The 19,405-nt window shown below is 43.3% G+C and overlaps 1 protein-coding gene across 1 annotated transcript in view; it reads left to right on the top strand.

Annotated features, from left to right (window-relative positions):
* WDFY3 (WD repeat and FYVE domain containing 3) overlaps positions 1–19,405 on the top strand; it is a 321,115-nt gene that overhangs the window by 255,566 nt on the left and 46,144 nt on the right. Inside the window, exons 41-47 of the mRNA XM_075604516.1 lie at positions 112–269; positions 1,331–1,408; positions 2,194–2,421; positions 9,159–9,327; positions 10,431–10,594; positions 17,223–17,371; positions 18,259–18,379. Of these exons, the coding sequence (XP_075460631.1) occupies positions 112–269; positions 1,331–1,408; positions 2,194–2,421; positions 9,159–9,327; positions 10,431–10,594; positions 17,223–17,371; positions 18,259–18,379 (1,067 nt within the window). The remainder of the gene's footprint in view (positions 1–111; positions 270–1,330; positions 1,409–2,193; positions 2,422–9,158; positions 9,328–10,430; positions 10,595–17,222; positions 17,372–18,258; positions 18,380–19,405) is intronic.

Genomic DNA, 19,405 nt, shown 5'->3' with positions numbered 1-19,405 from the left:
ATCCACTCACCATAGATCTTGATGGAAAACACTTTCCACTTTTTTAATCACCAGTACTATGGATACTGTCGCTGTTCTAGTTTGATAACATGAACATTTTGTATTGGGCAGCTTATGAAAAGAAGTGCATCAGCAAAGGGGAAGCGTTGGTCCCAAGCTCTCAATCCAAGCTGTCTCGTGTCAGCAGTGGCTTTGGCCTCTCTAAACTAACTGGAGCACGAAGAAACCGTAAGGAGAGTGGACTCAACAAGCATAACCTCTCCACACAGGTATTCTGATTATACAGGGAAAATGTAACCTAGAGGGACTTACATTGTCAAAATGTATTGGCAATATTGTATTGGCTATTTAGCTAAAGAATCAATGCAGCTGCATTGTGCTTAGCTACAGGGCCAAAAGGGTACTATTATAAACACCACGGTCCTACTCTCTGTGCTTAAAGTACCTGAGTATTTAACCAGTGACCCCCACTATACAGTACATGGTACGCTCCTTTTTCATGGTCCTGGCGAGTAGAGGCATGGTGCTTGCTGGTATACTGGTAGGATTGATTTTTCAAAGGTGATTGGCCTGAATTATTATTTGTTTTGTTTACGAAAAGCATAGCTTGTCTTGCTTTGTTTTCTCGTGTAATATTATTTATTTATTTTACCTTTGTTTCCCTACCCTGTGGTGCTCCCATTAGCACACATATGGGTACCAGGGACCTCCGTATCATGTTTGGTTCGCCGGAATTTGAAGTTCACAATCCCACCTACCCCTTTCGTCTTTATTTTTTTTTATTCACTGGATTGCACCCGCATGATCCCTGGAGCTGAACCTATATATAGGGTCCCTGGTTTAGAGTAAGTAAAAAGAAATAACCTGCCAGGGGCCCGACTATACATATTGTCAACTATGAAATAAATATAAAGAAGATTGTTTACTAAAGTTTCTGGCTACAAAACTTAGGCAAACCCAGTTTTAAAGCAAAGTGCATCAGAACTTTTTTTCTTTGATAAATCTGGTGCTCTTTAATTCACTTTTTTTTCTTTCCTTTTTGACAGCTAGGAGACTTTATTACATTGACCACAAAAATTGTCCTGCTTACCTGATTATATTTACTTCACTTGCAACTCCAATATTTTGTGGGGAGGGTTGTGGCTTTACATTACCTGGTGAAATAGCCCTTATTTTACTAGCCATCTTTGAACGAGACCTTTATCCACACAAATGCCATGATATATTTGTTCCTGTGACTCCAGACACCATGGATTATTTTTGCAACATGAGCTGCATTTTGAGATGCCCCCAATGATTTACATGGTCTGTGCTTCCTTTTGTTGCCTAGGAAATTTCCCAGTGGATGTTTACTCACATTGCAGTGGTACGGGACCTGGTGGATATGCAGTATAAAGAATATCAGGAGGTAACGCATTGATACTCATAGAACCATTTGGTTAATATGCTGGAGGTCACTGTCCTGCACAATGAGACATCTTGGTGTATAGTTAGTAAGTGGTGCTATGCAATAAGACTCCTCCTGGCCCTAGAAGATGCCTTACAGTGCCAGAAGGTGTCTTATGGAATAGCACCACTTAGTAAATATGGCAGGATCTTCTCAAACTGAAAACTATAGAAGAAAAAAAATAAATTTCAACTAATGTAACTGACTATTAGAAATCTTATTAGTGGTGATATCCAATGGATACCATCTTACTAGCCACCCTCGTACATCTCCACAACATGTGCTAGATGTTCAGCTCTCAGTTACACTCTTACAAAGTATAAATACACTGAATCTAGTTTTTTATAAATACATTAGTATATATGGATTTACATCCATCAGTTTTGTAGAACAGATCTTGTTGCCGTTATAAAGATATAGTAGTATACTCTATTAGTGCTATAAAATAAATTTGATCTGTTCAATCCTTTTATTTTATTTTTTTTCTATGAATGAAAAAAATATTTCTTTCACAAATACCTCTTTCATATGTAGAACTTTGTTTTACATGAAATTTAGTATTTTGTAAAAAAAAAAAAAAGTGGGTTTACATTCACATACAGTACTTTCGATATTCCTTCCCTCCTCACATTTCTAATCATTTAGTTTCCATATAGGTCTGTGATACATTTCCAATTTGTTCTAGGCCTTCTAAGTTGGTAGTGGGAGCTTTGTAATTGTGTTTACTCCAATGTCTGTGTTAACAGCGACAGCAGAATGCTTTGAAATATGTGACAGAGGAATGGTACCAGATTGAATATGAACTGCTGCGGGAGAGAGGTCTGTGGGGACCTCCCATTGGTTCCCACCTGGATAAGTGGATGCTGGAGATGACGGAAGGGCCATGTAGAATGAGGAAGAAGATTGTGAGAAACGACATGTTTTACATCCACTACCCTTATGTCCCTGAAGCTGACCAGGAGACAAATACTTTGGTAGGTGTCACAGGTTTGGTGAACTTTATTTCCACCACCCTCTTATAAAATTCTGGATTCCCCCCTTACAAATATGGTTTATAGATGATGAGCTAGGTGTACAGTATGTATTTTATATTTAGAATCACGTGGAAATTACAACCTGAGAAAAGTGTGAGTATCAAGGCCACGTGGCTGTGCCGTGTTGCATTTCTAATCCTTATTCTTCATTTCACCTTATCAATGCTGGAGGTCCTAAACAATTAAATGCAGAGTAGCACATTTTAGCGCTTGTAAAGTAGAAAGGCTTTGCTCTGTTCTGCTATGTGCAGAAAACCTTAAGCATTTGCCTCACTTCTGTTGTATACTTGGGATACGGGCCATTAAAGCTAGATTGTCTCCATTTACTCCTATTTTTTTAAAAATTCAGGTTTTTCACTGGGTTAACAAGATACAGGTTTGCGTTTTTGGAAGACTAATGGATTAGTCTGATTAAAAGATTTATTCCATAATGGAAATATACAGATGTTCAGAACGATAAGAGAAAAATCCAGCCCCCCATACTGAGTCTTTGTAACAAGTGTTTAATTTTAATATATTTCTGTGTAAAATACAAGGAACATGTTGGGAGCTTAAACCATATGAAGTCATTTGTGAATTTGACACTGTGAGAAAAGGGATGATTTCTTTGATTTATATCTTATCACAATTCTTTGCAGAAACTAAATTACAATATATGGTTACATGGGGAAAAGAGTTGGGGTTGACCTTCGATATGGAAGATTAGGAACATATTTCACTGAGAGCTAAAGGATCCTCTATATCAGAGGTGCGCAACTGGGGGGCGTGAGATTTTCCAGGGGGGAGGCCTTTCTACGTTCCCTTATCTTGTCTCCAACGGCTTTGGGCGACACATCGCCGTGGCAACGTGGCGTCACGTTGCCCCGTGACATTATTTGACGCCAAAGACAAGGTTAGAAGGGGGACGCGAGCAGGAGGGGGGGGGGAGAGAGAAGGCAGTGGGGCTCAGACTGAAAAGTTTGCGCCCCCATACCCCCAGCCGGCTCTGCAGACACAGGAGGGAAGGAGCGCATTGTGACACGCCCCCCTTTCCCATTGCACCCGCTCTGCCGAAACAAATGGGAAGGAGTGCCAGAATTGTGAGTGGGGAAGAAGCGCTAGCATTGTGACGCGCCGCAACCCCCCCCCAATCCCCAACCCGCTCTGCCGCTACAAAAGGAGTGCCAGCAGTTTGATGCCACCCCCCCGTGCTTCTTACCTTCTTGCCGCTAACACCTTCTGGGGCCAGCTTCCACCGCCGTTATTGGGTGCGTGGCGGGGGGGGGGCAGATGATGAGGGGTGCGGGTGGGTGATGAGAGGGTGATGGATTATGTGAGGTGCATGGGGGGGTTATTGGAGGTGCAATGGGGTGATTTGAGGTGCATGGGATGTGATTTCAGGTGCATGGGGTGTGATTTGAGGTGCATGGGGGTGATTTGAGGTGCATGGGGGGTGATTTGAGGTGCATGGGGGGTAATTTGAGGTGCAAGGGGGGTGATTTGAGGTGCAAGGGGGGTGATTTGAGGTGCAAGGGGGTGATTTGAGGTGCATGAGGGTGATTTGAGGTGCATGGGGGGTGATTTGAGGTGCAAGGGGAGTGATTTGAGGTGCAGGGGGGTGAGTGATGTGAGGTGCAAGGGGGGAGAGTGATGTGAGGTGCAGGGGGGGAGAGTGATGTGAGGTGCAAGGGGGGAGAGTGATGTGAGGTGCAAGGGGGGAGAGTGATGTGAGGTGCAAGAGGGGTGAGTGATGTGAGGTGCAAGGGGGGTTAGTGATGTGAGGTGCAAGGGGGGAGAGTGATGTGAGGTGCAAGGGGGGAGAGTGATGTGAGGTGCAAGGGGGGAGAGATGTGAGGTGCAGGGGGGGTGGGATGTGTTTGGTGTGCAGGGGGGTATTGTGTGTGTGGGTGAGGGGGAGAGATGGGATATGAGAGATAGATGGGGAGTATCTCAAAGGTTGATAGTGAGAGGTTCTGGGGGAGATATGAGGATGATGATGAAGGGTGCTGGGGGGAGATATGAGGATGATGATGAGGTGTGCTGGGGAGATATATGAGGATGATGATGATGAGGTACTGGAGGAGAGATGATGATGATGATTTTACCCGTGCGGCCCAATTTTTTTTTCCTTGGAGCAGTTCGGCCCTTCTCACTTTACGAATTGTGCAGGCCTGCTCTAAGCATTATGTTTATTTTCAGGGATAGGGAAACGTGTTCCTCCGACGTATGGCCTACTGCTTTTCTGAGCCCTTTGCTTTAGTGTCTCCCTCTCTCTGCACTAAGTTTCCGTGGTGCAGTTTTAGCAGGCTGCACCCTAGTAGGCTGTTCTTGGCAGTATTCTCACGGCTATCTCTGGCAAGCAGTCACTTGATGCAAGTTGGAACTAAGCAAATGCACACTGCTCCTTTGTCTTTGGTGGGAATGCCAAGGTGCTGAAGCACTGCTCGTCTGAAGATTTTCAAAGGAAAGTCTTTGTTGCAGTCTGTCTAAATTATTCCCGTTTCCAAACATGCTGGGATGGTGTATTTTAGAAATGTAGCCTTCCGCCTTACAAAAACAAGATCATTCTACATATTTGCATATACAACATAGTACTTTATAAGCTCTTACACAGACATACATTGTTTTTGGCGGTTAAGCCTCTTCGTATTAAACCCTCTATTTCTGAGGGCTTATATACTTTGCAACACAAACCAGAGTAGGGTGACATTTTTTGCGGTTTTGGTGAAATTCCCTGTCTGATTCTCTTTTCTGACACTTACAGTATTGTGCAAATTATTTCTCTTGTATTTGAAAAAGTAGAATGTTGGAAGTGTTTGTGGGGGGCGGGGAGGGGGGGTTCTCTCTTGTTTTATAGATTATAGATCACAAGAATGCCATTTTCTATGGAAAGAAAGGCTGAACAGATGAGATCTTAGTCCAGTCCTTTCCTTGCTTCCTACATCTAATTTGTCCATAGAGGTGCAGGGCTACTGAGAACGACAATACACTGGAATCCCTGATGGAAAACAATAACTGAGACTTTGTTTTTTTTAATGTAGTAAGTCAACAATACCAAAAAGTAGGTTTAACAATACTAAAGTCTGCTCTTATTGAGATATTTAACTTAAAAAGTCCTATGCATTTGATATATATTGCTGCAATGTTGCTGTTGACGAACTTGACCAAAACATTTTCAAAGTGCATTGATTACACATACTTATCTTAGCAGTTTAAATAATTGGGGCTAATCTTATTGAGCATTTCTATTTTGTGAGGTATATCTTTTCATGCTTACACTAAAACCCTGCAAGCTTTAACCCTGGCACCCACCACATCATATATATTTTTGTGTCAAAATAAGTGCTACTGGGCGTGACCAAATGTATATAACAAAGGACAAAAGTGCCCAATGCTACATTTTCACATTTACTTGAAAGGGCCACAAAAGACTAACATTTTTATTCTACCCCGGATATGTCTCATTTTTACAACTTTAAAAATTTTTTTTTTATTGCTAATACCTTTACCTGTTTTCAGTTGGTCTTGTTACCCACGTCCCATTGCGTGGCTACGCATGCGAGTTTGCTAACTGCAGGCAGTGTCATGTTTTTTTCTCTATTATTGTTATGCCTACGCCAACATGTCCTACAGTGACCTCATTTTACATTGTTGCTACCGAGAGATAGGAAGTATTGTCAGAGGACACTACCCATCGTGTGGGAATTTCTGGGACATCCCATATTTTCGGGGACATTGAAATTGAAAAGCCTGGGGTTTGCTGGGGCAGAACGACAGTGGTAATATCAAATCAACAGGGAAAGCTTCCTGCACCGGCTGCACCTTCCCTAGGGACTTTCGCAGACTCTCTCGAGAAAGTCGGGCGACATCTATACAGTATGTGCGAGATTCCTCCAAGAAAGCAGCATGAGTTTCATGGAGCTATATTTCCGTCCATACAAGTTGTAGACTAATGACCCTGAATCTTAAAAGATGAAGACATACTTTACATTTTGAAATGAGTGTTAACCTTTTTTTGTGTTTTTATTTTGGATTTGGATTTTCACGTAACCCCCTCACTTCCAGAGGTTCGTCCAGTGCATTACTATGCATTGTATTGGCACCTCTGGCATTGCAAGTATGCATGTGTGGTATGTAAAGTCTTTAACTGGATTTAGCGTTGTAAGACGTAGGTTATTAACCTTTTCAAGCTGGGTGACCTATGAGTACAGATCCTCATTGGTTTATTCTATTGCCATGTTACCAGCTATGGTTTCAGGCCTGTTCTTCGTCTCTGATCTAAGCTCCAAATCACCTGCAGAGTAAGGACATTGGGGCTGAATACTTCCCTCTCATATTATAGAGTGGTTTGTGTTCCTGGTGAGCTTTCTGTTCCTCAGTCCTGTATTTCCTACATATCATAAATTGTTCCTGGGCATGTTTTATGTATGTACAGTATATCTTTATTTATGTAGCACCATCCATGTACTGTACACAGCAGTAATACATGTGTCATAATAATATAACATAATGGGAATCAGCACTTCAGCCATAAAACACTAGGAAAAGGGAGTTCCTGCCCCATAGAGCTTACAATCTTAGTGGTAAGTAGGGAGAACTTACAGAGACAGGAGGGAGGCTCTGGTAAGTGTGTCTACAAGCGGCCAAGGTCAGTGCATAGGAGATCAGCCAACGGCTCTACTCATATGATTTTTTAAAGAGGTGGAGAGAGAGGGTGCTAGTTGGATATTGAGGGGAAAGCCATCCCAGAGGTGTGGGGCAGTGAGTAAGGTTTTTGGCAGGAGAGGGCTTTAGATTGAAAAAAAGGGTACACACAAAACATCTTTCTGCAGAATGCAAGAGTCGGGCAGGTCTATAGTGAACAATTAGGGCTCAGATATAAGGAGCGGCAGAGGTATGTGTAGCCTTAAAGAGAGGAGGCGAATTTTGTAAATAATACAGGATTTAATAGGAAGCCAGGTAAGGGATTTCAGCAGGAAAGATGCTGAGATAGATTTATGAGTAAAGTGATTCCAGCAGCAGCGTTTAGGATAGATTGCAGGGGAGACAGGTGGGAGGCAGGAAGGCCGGACAGTAGAAGGTTACAATAGCCGAGACGGGCGAGAATGAGGGCCTGCATTAGAGTTTTAGCAGTAGAAGGACCGAGGATAGGGTGTATTTTTGCAATATTACGGAGGAAAAAACAGCAGGTTTTAGCTACATTGTGAATGTGAGAGGAGAATGTGAGGGAGGTGCCCAATGTGACCCCTAGGCAGCGTGCTTGTGTTACTGGTTGTATGATAGTACTGACAACAGTAATGTAGAAGGGGACAGTAGGGTCAGGCTTGGGTGGAAGTACTGTATTAGGAGCTCCGTCTTTTTCGTGTTAAGTTTAAGTCAGCGGAGTATACAACAAAATGGAAAGTGCTGGAAGCGCTTCAGCTTTCAAACAATAAGTGATATAATTTCTAATGATTAAATATAATCAAGAGTATAAAGAATACTTACACATATAAGCAGGGCTGCCTGATAACAAACTGACCGAACAAGATCAGGAAAACTTACATATAACAGATACAAACAGGCGCCTCAAAAATGTCCAATAAATGCAGATTGAAGGTAGTCAAAAACCTTGTTAAGGAGTCTAATTTGGAGACTTCAGGATCCGCTTGAATAATCCACGGAGAAGTGTCTCAGGACGTGGGATTAAACATATAGAATAATTATAGTGTATACTGCGGAATAAATAACATCACAAAAATGACTAATGACAAGACAAAACTAACACACCAACTTACACCAAATAATCAAAAACGATGCTGAAATAACCAGTTAAGCTAATTTATTCATTTTATATTTTAATAAATTAGTTTAACTGGTTAATTCAGCATCGGTCAGGGGTTGAAAGGTAAATGTGTGTCATCAGCATAGAGATTATATTTTAACCCAAGAGATGTGATAAGGTCATCTAGAGAGAGTGTGTAAAGAGAAGAGGTCCCAGGACAGAGCCCCATATTACCCCCACAGAGAGATCCACCGAGGGTGAGGAGGTGATTGAAAATGATGGTGGTGTTAGCACTCTGATGTGGTTGCTTTCTTTTACATGTCACAGCAGTAGAACATAAAAAAAAAATTTTTAATTAAATTACAGGTTATGAGGTCTCTGGAGCTAAACAGTATTAATTTAGCTCTGCGGACGCCCTGTTTCCAGAGATACTTACCTTTGTAGTGATGCCTATTGGCCCGCGTTACGTAGGAGATTTAAGTCCGCCATTTTGTTAGGAACACAGTTCCCTACCTGCATAGATATCGTCACTGCTAAGCAGGGGGGCCCTGAAGCTGAAATGGACATGGTTCTGCTTCTGAGACTCCCTACTTCAATCCTGTAATAAAAAAATAATTATAATAATAATTTCAAATGCCATTAAGCCTGTTCTGCTGCGTTTAATGTATTCCTTTTTGGGCAGTTTGGGTTTATGGCTGAAGCAGTCCTATGCAACTGGTGGCCTTTTTTTTTTTTTTGTAATAAATGCTTGAAAGGGACTATACGGCTTTGTCTCGGAGGCTCTTCAAGAACCAAAGGAACTATCGAAAATGGCTCGGTATGACACCTTCTCATTGGGACAGACTGAATAGAACTAGAAGCTCTGACCATCGTAGGATACAGATCCATACATTTCTCTCTCTGCTTGTTTAATGTGACTTTGTTTTTTATGTAGAGACCGGCTCGTTACCGCCGTGCGGTCTGCTATGACAGTAAGGATTATTACATGCGCCTGATGCCTGGGAACTCGGCAGTGTTCCAGGATACAGTTGAAGAGAGCTCAGAAGGAGAAGCCGCTCACCATGAACCAGAACACGGCGAAGACACCATTGCCAGAGTCAAAGGTGAGTGGAAGACGGGTGATCTTAAATCATATGAATGTAGCACAAAATATTAAAATCATGGAACAAAACCTGCAAAAACTGTCAATTTTTTGGACTTAAACTCAAACATAAATATAATTTGGAATCCTTGTCTGATAACTCTGTCCCACTCCTCATGGAGAGTTCATGCACTTGGTACTCCTCAAGAGGCTGTGTGTTGGCTGTCAAGGTACAAGGTTCGAAATGAGTAAGTAATAAGCATTTTAGTGAAAACAAGGTGTAATACCTGTCTTTTTGCACACAAAAAATTTTTATGAACGAACTTAACAATGAGAACTTAACAATGTAATTGCCATCATTAACTAAACTGGACCATACATAAAGAAAATATTTTAGCAGTTTTGATTTTTTTGAAAATTAAGAAAATGTTTCATTTTGTCTGGGCATCTGGATTTAGACGGTGCTTGTTAATCAAAGTAGTTACTAAACCTCTAGCCCATCCTGTCTCAGTTTAGAGGGCCAGGATTAGGAGGGAGAAGAGATGGATCTTTGCCTTTCCAAATTGCTGTTCAGTACACTAATATTAGTTTAAAGGGAGTCGCTAATGGAGATCAAACTCTTCCCATGTCTCTGCTTACCAAGCTTAAAATTAAACTCTAATATAAAAATGTAAAAAAAAAAAAACAGTCAATCACTGAGATATAACCACATAGATACTGTAGGTGACTACCATTTGTATCTTTTTACAGAATGGTAACCAATGCATCACGCTAATTTCATCTCTGGGTTCCCCAGATACTCACAGGTGAAGTTACAGGTGTTGGTTACCTTATGGGTATTTCAATGGCTGTCCAATGACGTTGCAGCCTTCTTTTAACCCGCGGGTCCTGCAAGGTTGGGTGACCATTTTCTCTTATCTGGAGGGGAATTTAACACCAGTAATTTCACCAGTAAGTATTTCAGGAGCATGGGGCGCCAGAAGCTGAATATAATACGGATCAGCACCAGAGGGTATTCCAGTTCCAATGCTGTAAAAAAAAAAATTTGAAACATGACCACCAGGTTGCTTTTAAAGAATTAAAGGACCAAATTATTTTTATTTTCTTGTTCTCTGCTTTATGCAGGCCTGGTGAAAGCTCCTCTAAAGCGGTCACGCTCCGCACCCGACGGAGGCGAAGAGGAAAACCAGGAGCTTTCCCAGGATCAGATGTGTGAAGGCACCTCCATGGACGAAGAAGAGAAGACAGACAGCACCACCCTGCTGAGGTTACTTGAGGAAGGAGAGAAGGTAACCAGCGCAGAATATCATCTGAAACCTGTGGTCTATGAGATAGATCAATTGTTTTTGTTTTGATATTTAGGGGAAGGGGGAAAACATATTTTTCTTTTCTGGCAATGATACACTTCAAAATAGCAACTTTGTCATGAACAGCACACCTGTGGGTTGTACACACAGCTATCTAGCTGACTCACCTTTCTCAGCGCAGGGTCACTCAAATGAGTGATATCTCCCCTCAATCTGTAACAAATATAACATTATATTGCTCCCACCACCTAAAATTGTTCCACGCATTACCTGCAGAGCTTTTGTCCCTGGTTACAAAGAAAAAAATATCTAATTGACAAACCGTTACCCTCTTCAAAAAAGTGCCAAATTCAATTAGAGCCCAAACCAGAACTTATTACATTTTAGATTTAAAGTACAAAAGTTGTACAGTGCTTAGTTTACAGAAAAAAAATGTTATAAGAAACATACAGTGTAATATGCAATAGACAGAAAAAAGGATCCGGGGCCCATCTACTCCAAAAAAGTTGAGTACTCACCAGCAGAGAGGTTAAAAATGATGCTTTATTAAACTACTAAAAAAAAAAAAAAAACTTGGTCAAATTCTCAATTCATACAGTATCTCAAATGCATGGTTTTTTATCCTGAAAGCCCCTGCATTGTAAAGTGAATGATCCCACCTTCTAGGCCATGTCCTGAACTTCCCCTCACATCAATTTCTAGTGACATTTACACTGGCGACACACTTTATTCGAGCTCGGCTAGTCCCACGAATTCGGGTATACCCGGGTGTATTGAGGTTTGTGACTGTTTTCTGCCCGAGTGCATTGAGGTATTTTCCATGCAGGGATTGAAGCATTTTATTCCCGCTGGCTGCAATACTGCACAGTATATATATATATATATACTGCATTACAATTCATGAATTTATGCCATCTGGTAGACACGCGAAGCATTGCAGCCTATTAAATCCTAATCATTATCATTTAACAGATCAGCCGCCCGTCAGCCAGGCATGAACCCAGGCTGGGAAGGCAAACGCAACGGGGCTTGTCAGAGGTGAGGAGCGGCGCATTCCAGGTATCTGCCAGGTACATACTGGGTATTTGCTCGAATAAAGTGTGTCGGTGCAGTATAAGGCTTTGGGAGAGAAAATAAAAAAGATTAGAATTTTAAAAATCCCATCGTATAAAAAATATCCCATACCTTTCTTTCCATCATACCTGAAAGAAGTTCACTTTTATGTTGCATTTGTATGACTAAAATACATGTGTGAACACCCAACTGTATAGGGGTAACTATAATCTTTGAAGGTGAAATATGCATCTGATATGTAACATAGACCAACCTGTCACTTGATATCAATTTAATGAGCAGAGCTCTCTAGTCATAAATAAATCCTTCACATTCTTGTAAATCCTACTGAAACTCAAAATCTTATATTTAGTAAACTTATACCAACATGTAAAATGTCTTGACCAGGGAGGCTGCGAGGAAGCCCCCATCCTCTTTTACCAGTACCCACACAAACACATACAAATAACGACAGACTCGGTCTGGAGTATAAAGGCTGCGGCTTTGTTTATTATATAATAATAGCGTAACTGCTAGTCCCTGCCAGAATGCTTGCTTAATAGGTTAAGTGCAGGGTCAGACGGGCCTTGACCTGCTGACTCCCTCAACCATCGCCATGCCCCCTTGAGCCAGCTGTTATCGCGAGAGGGCTCCCTGAAGTTATGTCCTGGTGACTCCGCCCCCCTCGCCGCTACCTCCGGGTCTTATAAGCACTTGCCGCCCCGACGGGTCTATTTAACTCCCCTTAAATTAGGCCCGTACCGCCAGACTCGCAATGACCCCCTCCACACCCTCCCCAATTCAACTTCCTCTACAACTTTCTACCTTGCTACTTTATCGTTTAACCTGACCGATTTCAAATTACCTCCTTAAAACCTGCCATAAGTAGCTGGGCTGCCTCCTTATCGCGGCACTTTGCCAGACATGGAGCCATTGCTCTGGCGGTTATCGGAAACGCCGCCTTCTTGGTCATTCTGCCCCGCACCTTTAAATCCCAGTATGTCTTCCCTAAGTCATTCTGTTCTTGTATGCTGGCCCCCACATGTGGCGCAGGCGTGCCGGAAAAGGCAGTTGTCGTATTTACATTTGGACTTGTTAAATGCCCACATACACCAGGCCGTTTATTTAGCGCATGACCCCAGCCTGATGTGTGTGCATCAGTGTTAGATCGCCATGCGCCCCCCACCGTCGCCGCTCGCCCCACGAAAGGCATCGCACCACCTCCCGAGATATGCTCTAGATATAGGTCTACATCCTTAACATTCCAGGATACCTTTCTCTTGTAGCCTCCACGCCCTGTCTGAATTCCTCGCCATATTTTCACCACCCCATGCCCCCGTATTTCTGGTATGCATTTCTAAAGTATGTCTTGGTACTTAGAGTGCTGAACACAAATGTGGTTCCTTTTCCCCCATTACGCCTGACGAGATTCCCGAAAGCTTGTGCCTCCCCTTTTTTTGGTTGACCTTGCCAATGCCTCCCTATAGCCTGGGAGCAATGTTAAAATTTCCACGTAATCCCCCGCCCAAATCTTCTCCCTTCCTTCAGCAAATGTGTACCTAATGACCTGGCGATGGTTGTGTATGAATCCCCATATACAACGTCCGACAACTTCTTAACCTCTGACGCTGTCGTGGTTGGGTTCTGAACTACGATTTGAGTAGGCAAAGCTGAAGGTAATGCTGCTGCTGATGTGGATCCCGCGTTCTCAGCTAATACTTGACAAGGAGGTAGTGTTTTTGAAGTGGATGCACCCGTGTTCCCCACTAAGGTTTGTATCGTCAATGCTGCCTGTGCTGATTCTAACTGTGCTATCCCCCCCGCCGTGTCTCCCCGTCCTCGATGGGGCCCTAAGACTATCTCAGATGCTGCCACCCCCTTAGCCTCCCGTGTTTCCTAATTGACGTGTAGCCAACATTGTCGCTAATTGTGACAAGGCCTGCCTTACGCCCCTCATTATTGTTTCAAACATTTGTGCCCCTGCATCAATGGCTGCCTCCGAATCCGTGACCTGAGGTGGTAGGGTACTGGCAAGCCCCACAGGGGTTGCGCCTCCACCCCCTGCACCTGTGTTTGACATTTTTCTGTGCTTACCCGTTGTAGCAAACCGCATATCGAGCCCCACCCCAGCGAACTCCTTCTCCTGCCTTCTGGTAGAAGGTCTCCCCTGGTGACCGGAGCGTTTCGGAACTGTTGACAAAGTACCACCAACGCTGGGTGGCGATGGTGACAGCGTCTCACCCGTCTCCAACCCATCTGAAATCACAGAATGAGGTTGAACCTCCAGCCCGTCTGACACTACAGACTGAGGCCGAACCCCCACGTCTCGTCAGCAACAGACGATGGCCTTAAATACCTATGCGTTGACATGCCCCCCTGCAATGCTAATGAGTGTTGCGGTTCCTGACTGGGGCCACTCGTCTGCGTAACCTCCTTGTCCGCTCGCTGTCCCTAGCCCACTCGTCCGTCCTTGAATGCTCTCCTCCGTGTGTGAGTGCATATAACTGCTGCTGGAACCATGCCTCCTCGTGGTTATGCGCCTCTGCAAGTAGTTGAATGGTTCTTAGTCGGAGAGACATTTCTGTCGGTAGGGTATGAGAGGTGTTGGTTTGTGCATATGTGTTATAATGTTTATTGTGATTTGAAGATAAGCAAGGTATATGTGACATTCGCTACTTAATGACGTGCGTATGTATTGATTTATTGCACCGCTAAAAGGGATGATCCCCCCCCCAGGTGTTCCTGCATGCAGGAAATATCATTCCCTGGCTGGCAACAAAAAGCTCCGGCTATTTCCTCTGTACAATATGTTAACGAATTTACTGTGAGTCATGCGTGCTTTAATAATTTATGACCCTGCCGTGTAAACCCAGAAATATTCCTAGCTACACCTTAAGTGCACAGAGCGTGCCTTGTGCTGCTAGGTAACCGGGGAGGGGGGTATAAGAGGGGGACTCTGGCCTCTGGAGCGCTATGGCTGTCTGCCTTCTGCTGTGCCGCCCGGCAACGGGGGCGGGAGAGGGAAGTATTCATTTATATATTGCCCAATATCCTTTCTGGCAACCCCTCCTGCGCCGAGCTCCTCCCTGCACCCCCTACCCGATTGCGCGCACATGCCGCCCGGCAGCAGGAGAGCGAAGCCAGGTCTGTCGCACTGAGAGGGGGAAAACCGGGGCCTGCCATAGCGCATGCAGTTGCGAGAGGGCCGCCTGCCGGATGCTACTCACCCCCATCCCCTGCCTATCCTGCGAGCTCGCAGAGAGATCATCCCCCATCCCCTTCCCATCCTGCAAGATCGCAGTGAGATCACCCCCCATCCCCTGCCCTAAGCACGATGTAAGCGCACAATGGGTAAGGCCTCGTCCAGGGTGGCGTTGAGCGGGTGGGCACGCTCACGCTGGCCGCGATGAAACACATTGCGGCAATGTGTGTGGCCAGCGTGAGCAAGCGCTCAGAGTAAGCAAATTTGAATTTGTCGCTCGCAAGCGCGTCACGTGAGCGTTTCACCCAATGAGGGCGAATAGGCTCCGTGACGTAGTGGCCGGGCCCCCAGGCGAGCGCGCGCCTAGCCGGCCACGAATCACCTGGCAGGGTGCAGCGCACGAGCCCAGCACGCCCGCTCCCTGCCTGGTCGCAGCCTAATTGTGATGAAGGCGGCAGTGAGCCCAGATGGCCATCCGGGGTGAGAGGGGGAAATCGGCTAACTGCCGGAACTTGGCACATGCGACACGAGCGCTGACCGCCACCACTGGCCCTCGCTGCCTCCCCTCCTTCCTCCCCTCGCTCCTTCCTCCGCTCACACCGCCCAGCCCGTGTAGGAAGTCAGGGGTGGAAGGGGGAAGTCCGAACCTCTGTCCTGACACTAATCACGTCTCCCTGGCGTTGGCCGCCTCCCCCACCGCCCGCCTGAGCGGGTCAGCCCAGCAACTGGGGGTGGGAGGGGGAAGTGCGCCGGGAAGAACCAGGTCTCTGCTCGTGCACAATAACAAATTTAGGCCTTACCCAATTTCTTATGCCGGGAGAGGAGATCAACCGTTGTGGCCAGGAGCAGAGTGACAGCACTTGCTCCTGGCCATAATATTTACCCTCCCTTAGCTCCTCCCCTTCGTGCCCGCTTCAGCGGCCAATCAGATGGAAGGGAGGCGTTGCCTCCTGTTCATGGTAGCCCGTCGCCTTGGCGGCTAGAAGGGCTACTTCCTGTCCAGACCCTTTTTGCTTTCCCCAGAACACATGAGGAACACATGAGTTACCTAAAGATGTTCATTTCCACTGTCAGTAAGATCTATATTTTTTATCACCCCACAATCCCAGAGCAGGTTGCTTAAAGATAACCTCACTTCTAGACAAGCAAAAAAAAAAAACAGGCTGGGGTCATGATACTGTAGCTTGACTCCAATAAAACAATACCTTGTCTTTTTATCTCTGTAACTCAAATTAACCTGTGGTGTGCCAGATAATTAAAATACGGAATATTTTAATGGTCTTAACATGACATACTGTACTTATTTTTCTCAGAAAGCAAGAAAGGAATCAAAAAGAAAATATGTTACAGTATGATGACAATAATCAAGAAAGTGATGTTAACAATATTTTGTCTTTATTTGTTTCACTGGATTAGTAGGTTTCAGTTTCAGGTGTTCATCATTCATTTTGCCAGTTGTATGCAAAAAATAAAGTAGCATCTGGTGATCATAAGTGGAAGGATTTGTACAAAAATGTATTGCTCATGATGCAAAACGCGTAGTTGGAAAGTTGCATTTTGTAAGAGTTGAAATCTATATGCCAGTTGGCAATTTTATTTGAAAAATGTAAACAAAAATTGGAAGCATAACATTAATGGGCTATTCCAAAGTGTCTGGTGCTTTCTGAATATTTTTTGGAGATGTTTGTGGTATCTTTTATCTATTAATATTCTTTGTGCAACATAGCACCAAGGTACTAAATGTGCTGGATTTTTGATGCCTTTCGCAATACTGGATAGTTTTTGCAGGGCCTGTCGCAAAGTTTGGCAGTTTTCAAAAGGCCACTGACAGTATAAATATGCTTATTTTAGAAAAACAAAAATGCAAAGACAGATTTTGCAACTTTTCGCCACCATATTAATAGGTGTGCACATTCGCAAAGCATGGTCTTGCAAACTTTTCATGTTTCTAATTCTACTGGATTACAGGCATACCCCGGTTTAAGGACACTCACTTTAAGTACTGTACACTCGCGAGTAAGGACATATTGCCCAATAGGCAAATGGCAGCTCACGCGTGCGCCTGTCAGCACGTCCTGAACAGTAATACCGGCTCCCTACCTGTACCGAAGCTGTGCGCAAGCGGGGAGGCTATAGAGCCTGTTACACATGCGTTATTTACATCAGTTATACACGTATATGACGATTGCCGTACAGTACATTTTCGCTTTACATACATGCTCTGGGCCCATTGTGTACGTTAATGCGGGGTATGCCTGTATGTGTTACTTGTTACTGTGTTTGGCATTTTGCAATAACGCTACTTTATCAGCAAACCTGATTTCTCACATTTTATTTCTCATGTATTCATTTCAGATTCAACACATGTATCGCTGCGCTAGGGTGCAGGGTTTGGACACTAGTGAAGGCCTCCTTCTCTTTGGCAAAGAACATTTTTACGTGGTCGATGGGTTTACAATGACCGTCACCAGGGAGATTCGGGACATTGAAACACTGCCTGTAAAGTAAGTGACTTCATTAGTGGCAGTGCACGATAATAAATCGTTACCATTGCGTGCGGTAACCGCGTAGAAATGTAATCCCCACTGCAGTCAATGTGTTCAATTTATTTACAAAATCGGGTCTAGAGTACATTCTTTAAACACAGTTTTATAAGATCTAGAATGAGGAATACACCCCCCACTCTTTCACTGTTCGTGGCTACTGTTTTTTGACGTGATAAGAATTGGAACTATCTGTATAGTCAAAGTATCTTTCAAGCACCGTCAATACCCGAGAGGTTAAAATTCACCTAACAAACATTTTTCCAGATACATTATTTAATTCTCATTAATATTCTGCAAAACTATATCTTGTCAAACAAGGTATGGAATATCTGATTGCAGATTGCAGGAGGATGCTGAGAGTCTTTATGATCTATATCATATGCAATGTTCTCCTATTTGGGTTTAAGTGACTGGGGTACATGGGTAGAATGAATTGTGAAGGTTTGGTTTTAATATATATTTCTATATTTTCACATGCTTACAGTTAGGCATGTGAAATGTACCTTTATTTTCTGTATGTCTAGATAAAAACAAAGCAGGTCAAATTTAAAAAAAAAAAAACAGTACAGCAAATAAAAATACCAATTGTGAGCATATTCATGTCTCAGACAGGTCCGCAACCCTGTTTTTCTCCATTATCTCTTAGCATAACATTTACTAAGCAGTGCTACCCCGGAAGACACCTTCTACTGCCGGAAGGCACCTTTATAGCCCAATGTGTCTTCCAGGTCCAGAATGTGTCTTACCGAGTAGCTTTGTAAATATGAGTCTGTGGGTAGAAGCGTTTTATGCACCATGCTGCATGCATATTGCATAACAAAGTCTATGTTTTGACAACCCTATAGCATGCATGAACCAATCATTCCTCGTGGAGCAAGACAAGGCCCCAGCCAACTGAAGAGAACATGCAGCATCTTTGCTTATGAAGATATCAAAGAAGTCCATAAAAGGAGATACCTGTTACAGGTGCGTGTACCTGTATGCTGCATTGTTTATACAGTTAAAATGTTTCAGTTAAAAGTTGAAAGTCAACTTTTTTGTTTTTATTGAAGAAAAAAAAAAAACAGCATTTTGGGTCTAGTTAAAGAGGGGCTAGCATTGTAGACCAAAAAAATGTTTTTTTGTTTAAATTATTATACAATAAATGCAATTGGCTTCTTAAGATCGATTTAATACCCCCCTGAAGTAATTTTTTTTTACTTATTTGTAAATAACAATGAATCAGTTTTTATTTTCTTTAGGTCTGATTAATTTGAATGTTATCTGGTAATTATTGTTTGTTTTAAAATTCATTTATTAAATGATTATGCTGTCACCATTAGCCAAATTAAACAACTCACCAGGGGAAATGAAATGGCTGCAAAATGTTGGCGCCGTTGGGAAGCTGCAACATCATTGTTTGCAGGCTCCTATTGGACAGCCATTTAAATTCCCTGAAGAAATAGCAGTAACTTCACTAGTAAATATCTTGGGAATTGAGGGGCTCCCACAGTAACAAAATATTGCGGCTTAGAGCTGTTAAAAAAACACACAAAAAATGTGGATGGATTGTTGCTTTAAGTTGATGGATATTAATGCATACAATTGTGGTTTAAATCCTCTCTCAGCCATTGGTACTCCCTCTAAGTGGCCTTGGAAAGTCACAGAATTAAATTTCACATCATACGCTCATGTTATGTGTATGAATATATTGTCTTTGGAAACCTACCTATGGGCATGGTGCCTTATGCATAAACCCAAAGTTGTCATTATCACAGAAACATGGCTAACTCCTAAAACCCTCTGTAACTATCGCCATTCAGGGATACTTCATTTCGAGGAAAGACAAGTCAGAGAGAGGAGATTGGTATTATTTTATATTGCAGAAATCTTACAATTTACACTCCTAAATTGCCCCCCAAGCCCACCCTCTTTTGAAATCCTACTTGGTAAAATCTGCCTCCCCTTTAATAAGCCCGTTCTTATGGCTGGCATTTACGGGCCCCCTAAAGC

The sequence above is a fragment of the Ascaphus truei genome, chromosome 1, assembly GCF_040206685.1.
Source record: "Ascaphus truei isolate aAscTru1 chromosome 1, aAscTru1.hap1, whole genome shotgun sequence".
NCBI classification, from domain to species: Eukaryota; Metazoa; Chordata; class Amphibia; order Anura; family Ascaphidae; genus Ascaphus; species Ascaphus truei.
Note: the sequence above shows the minus strand (reverse complement) of the source record. Positions and strands in the feature narration are given on the sequence as shown.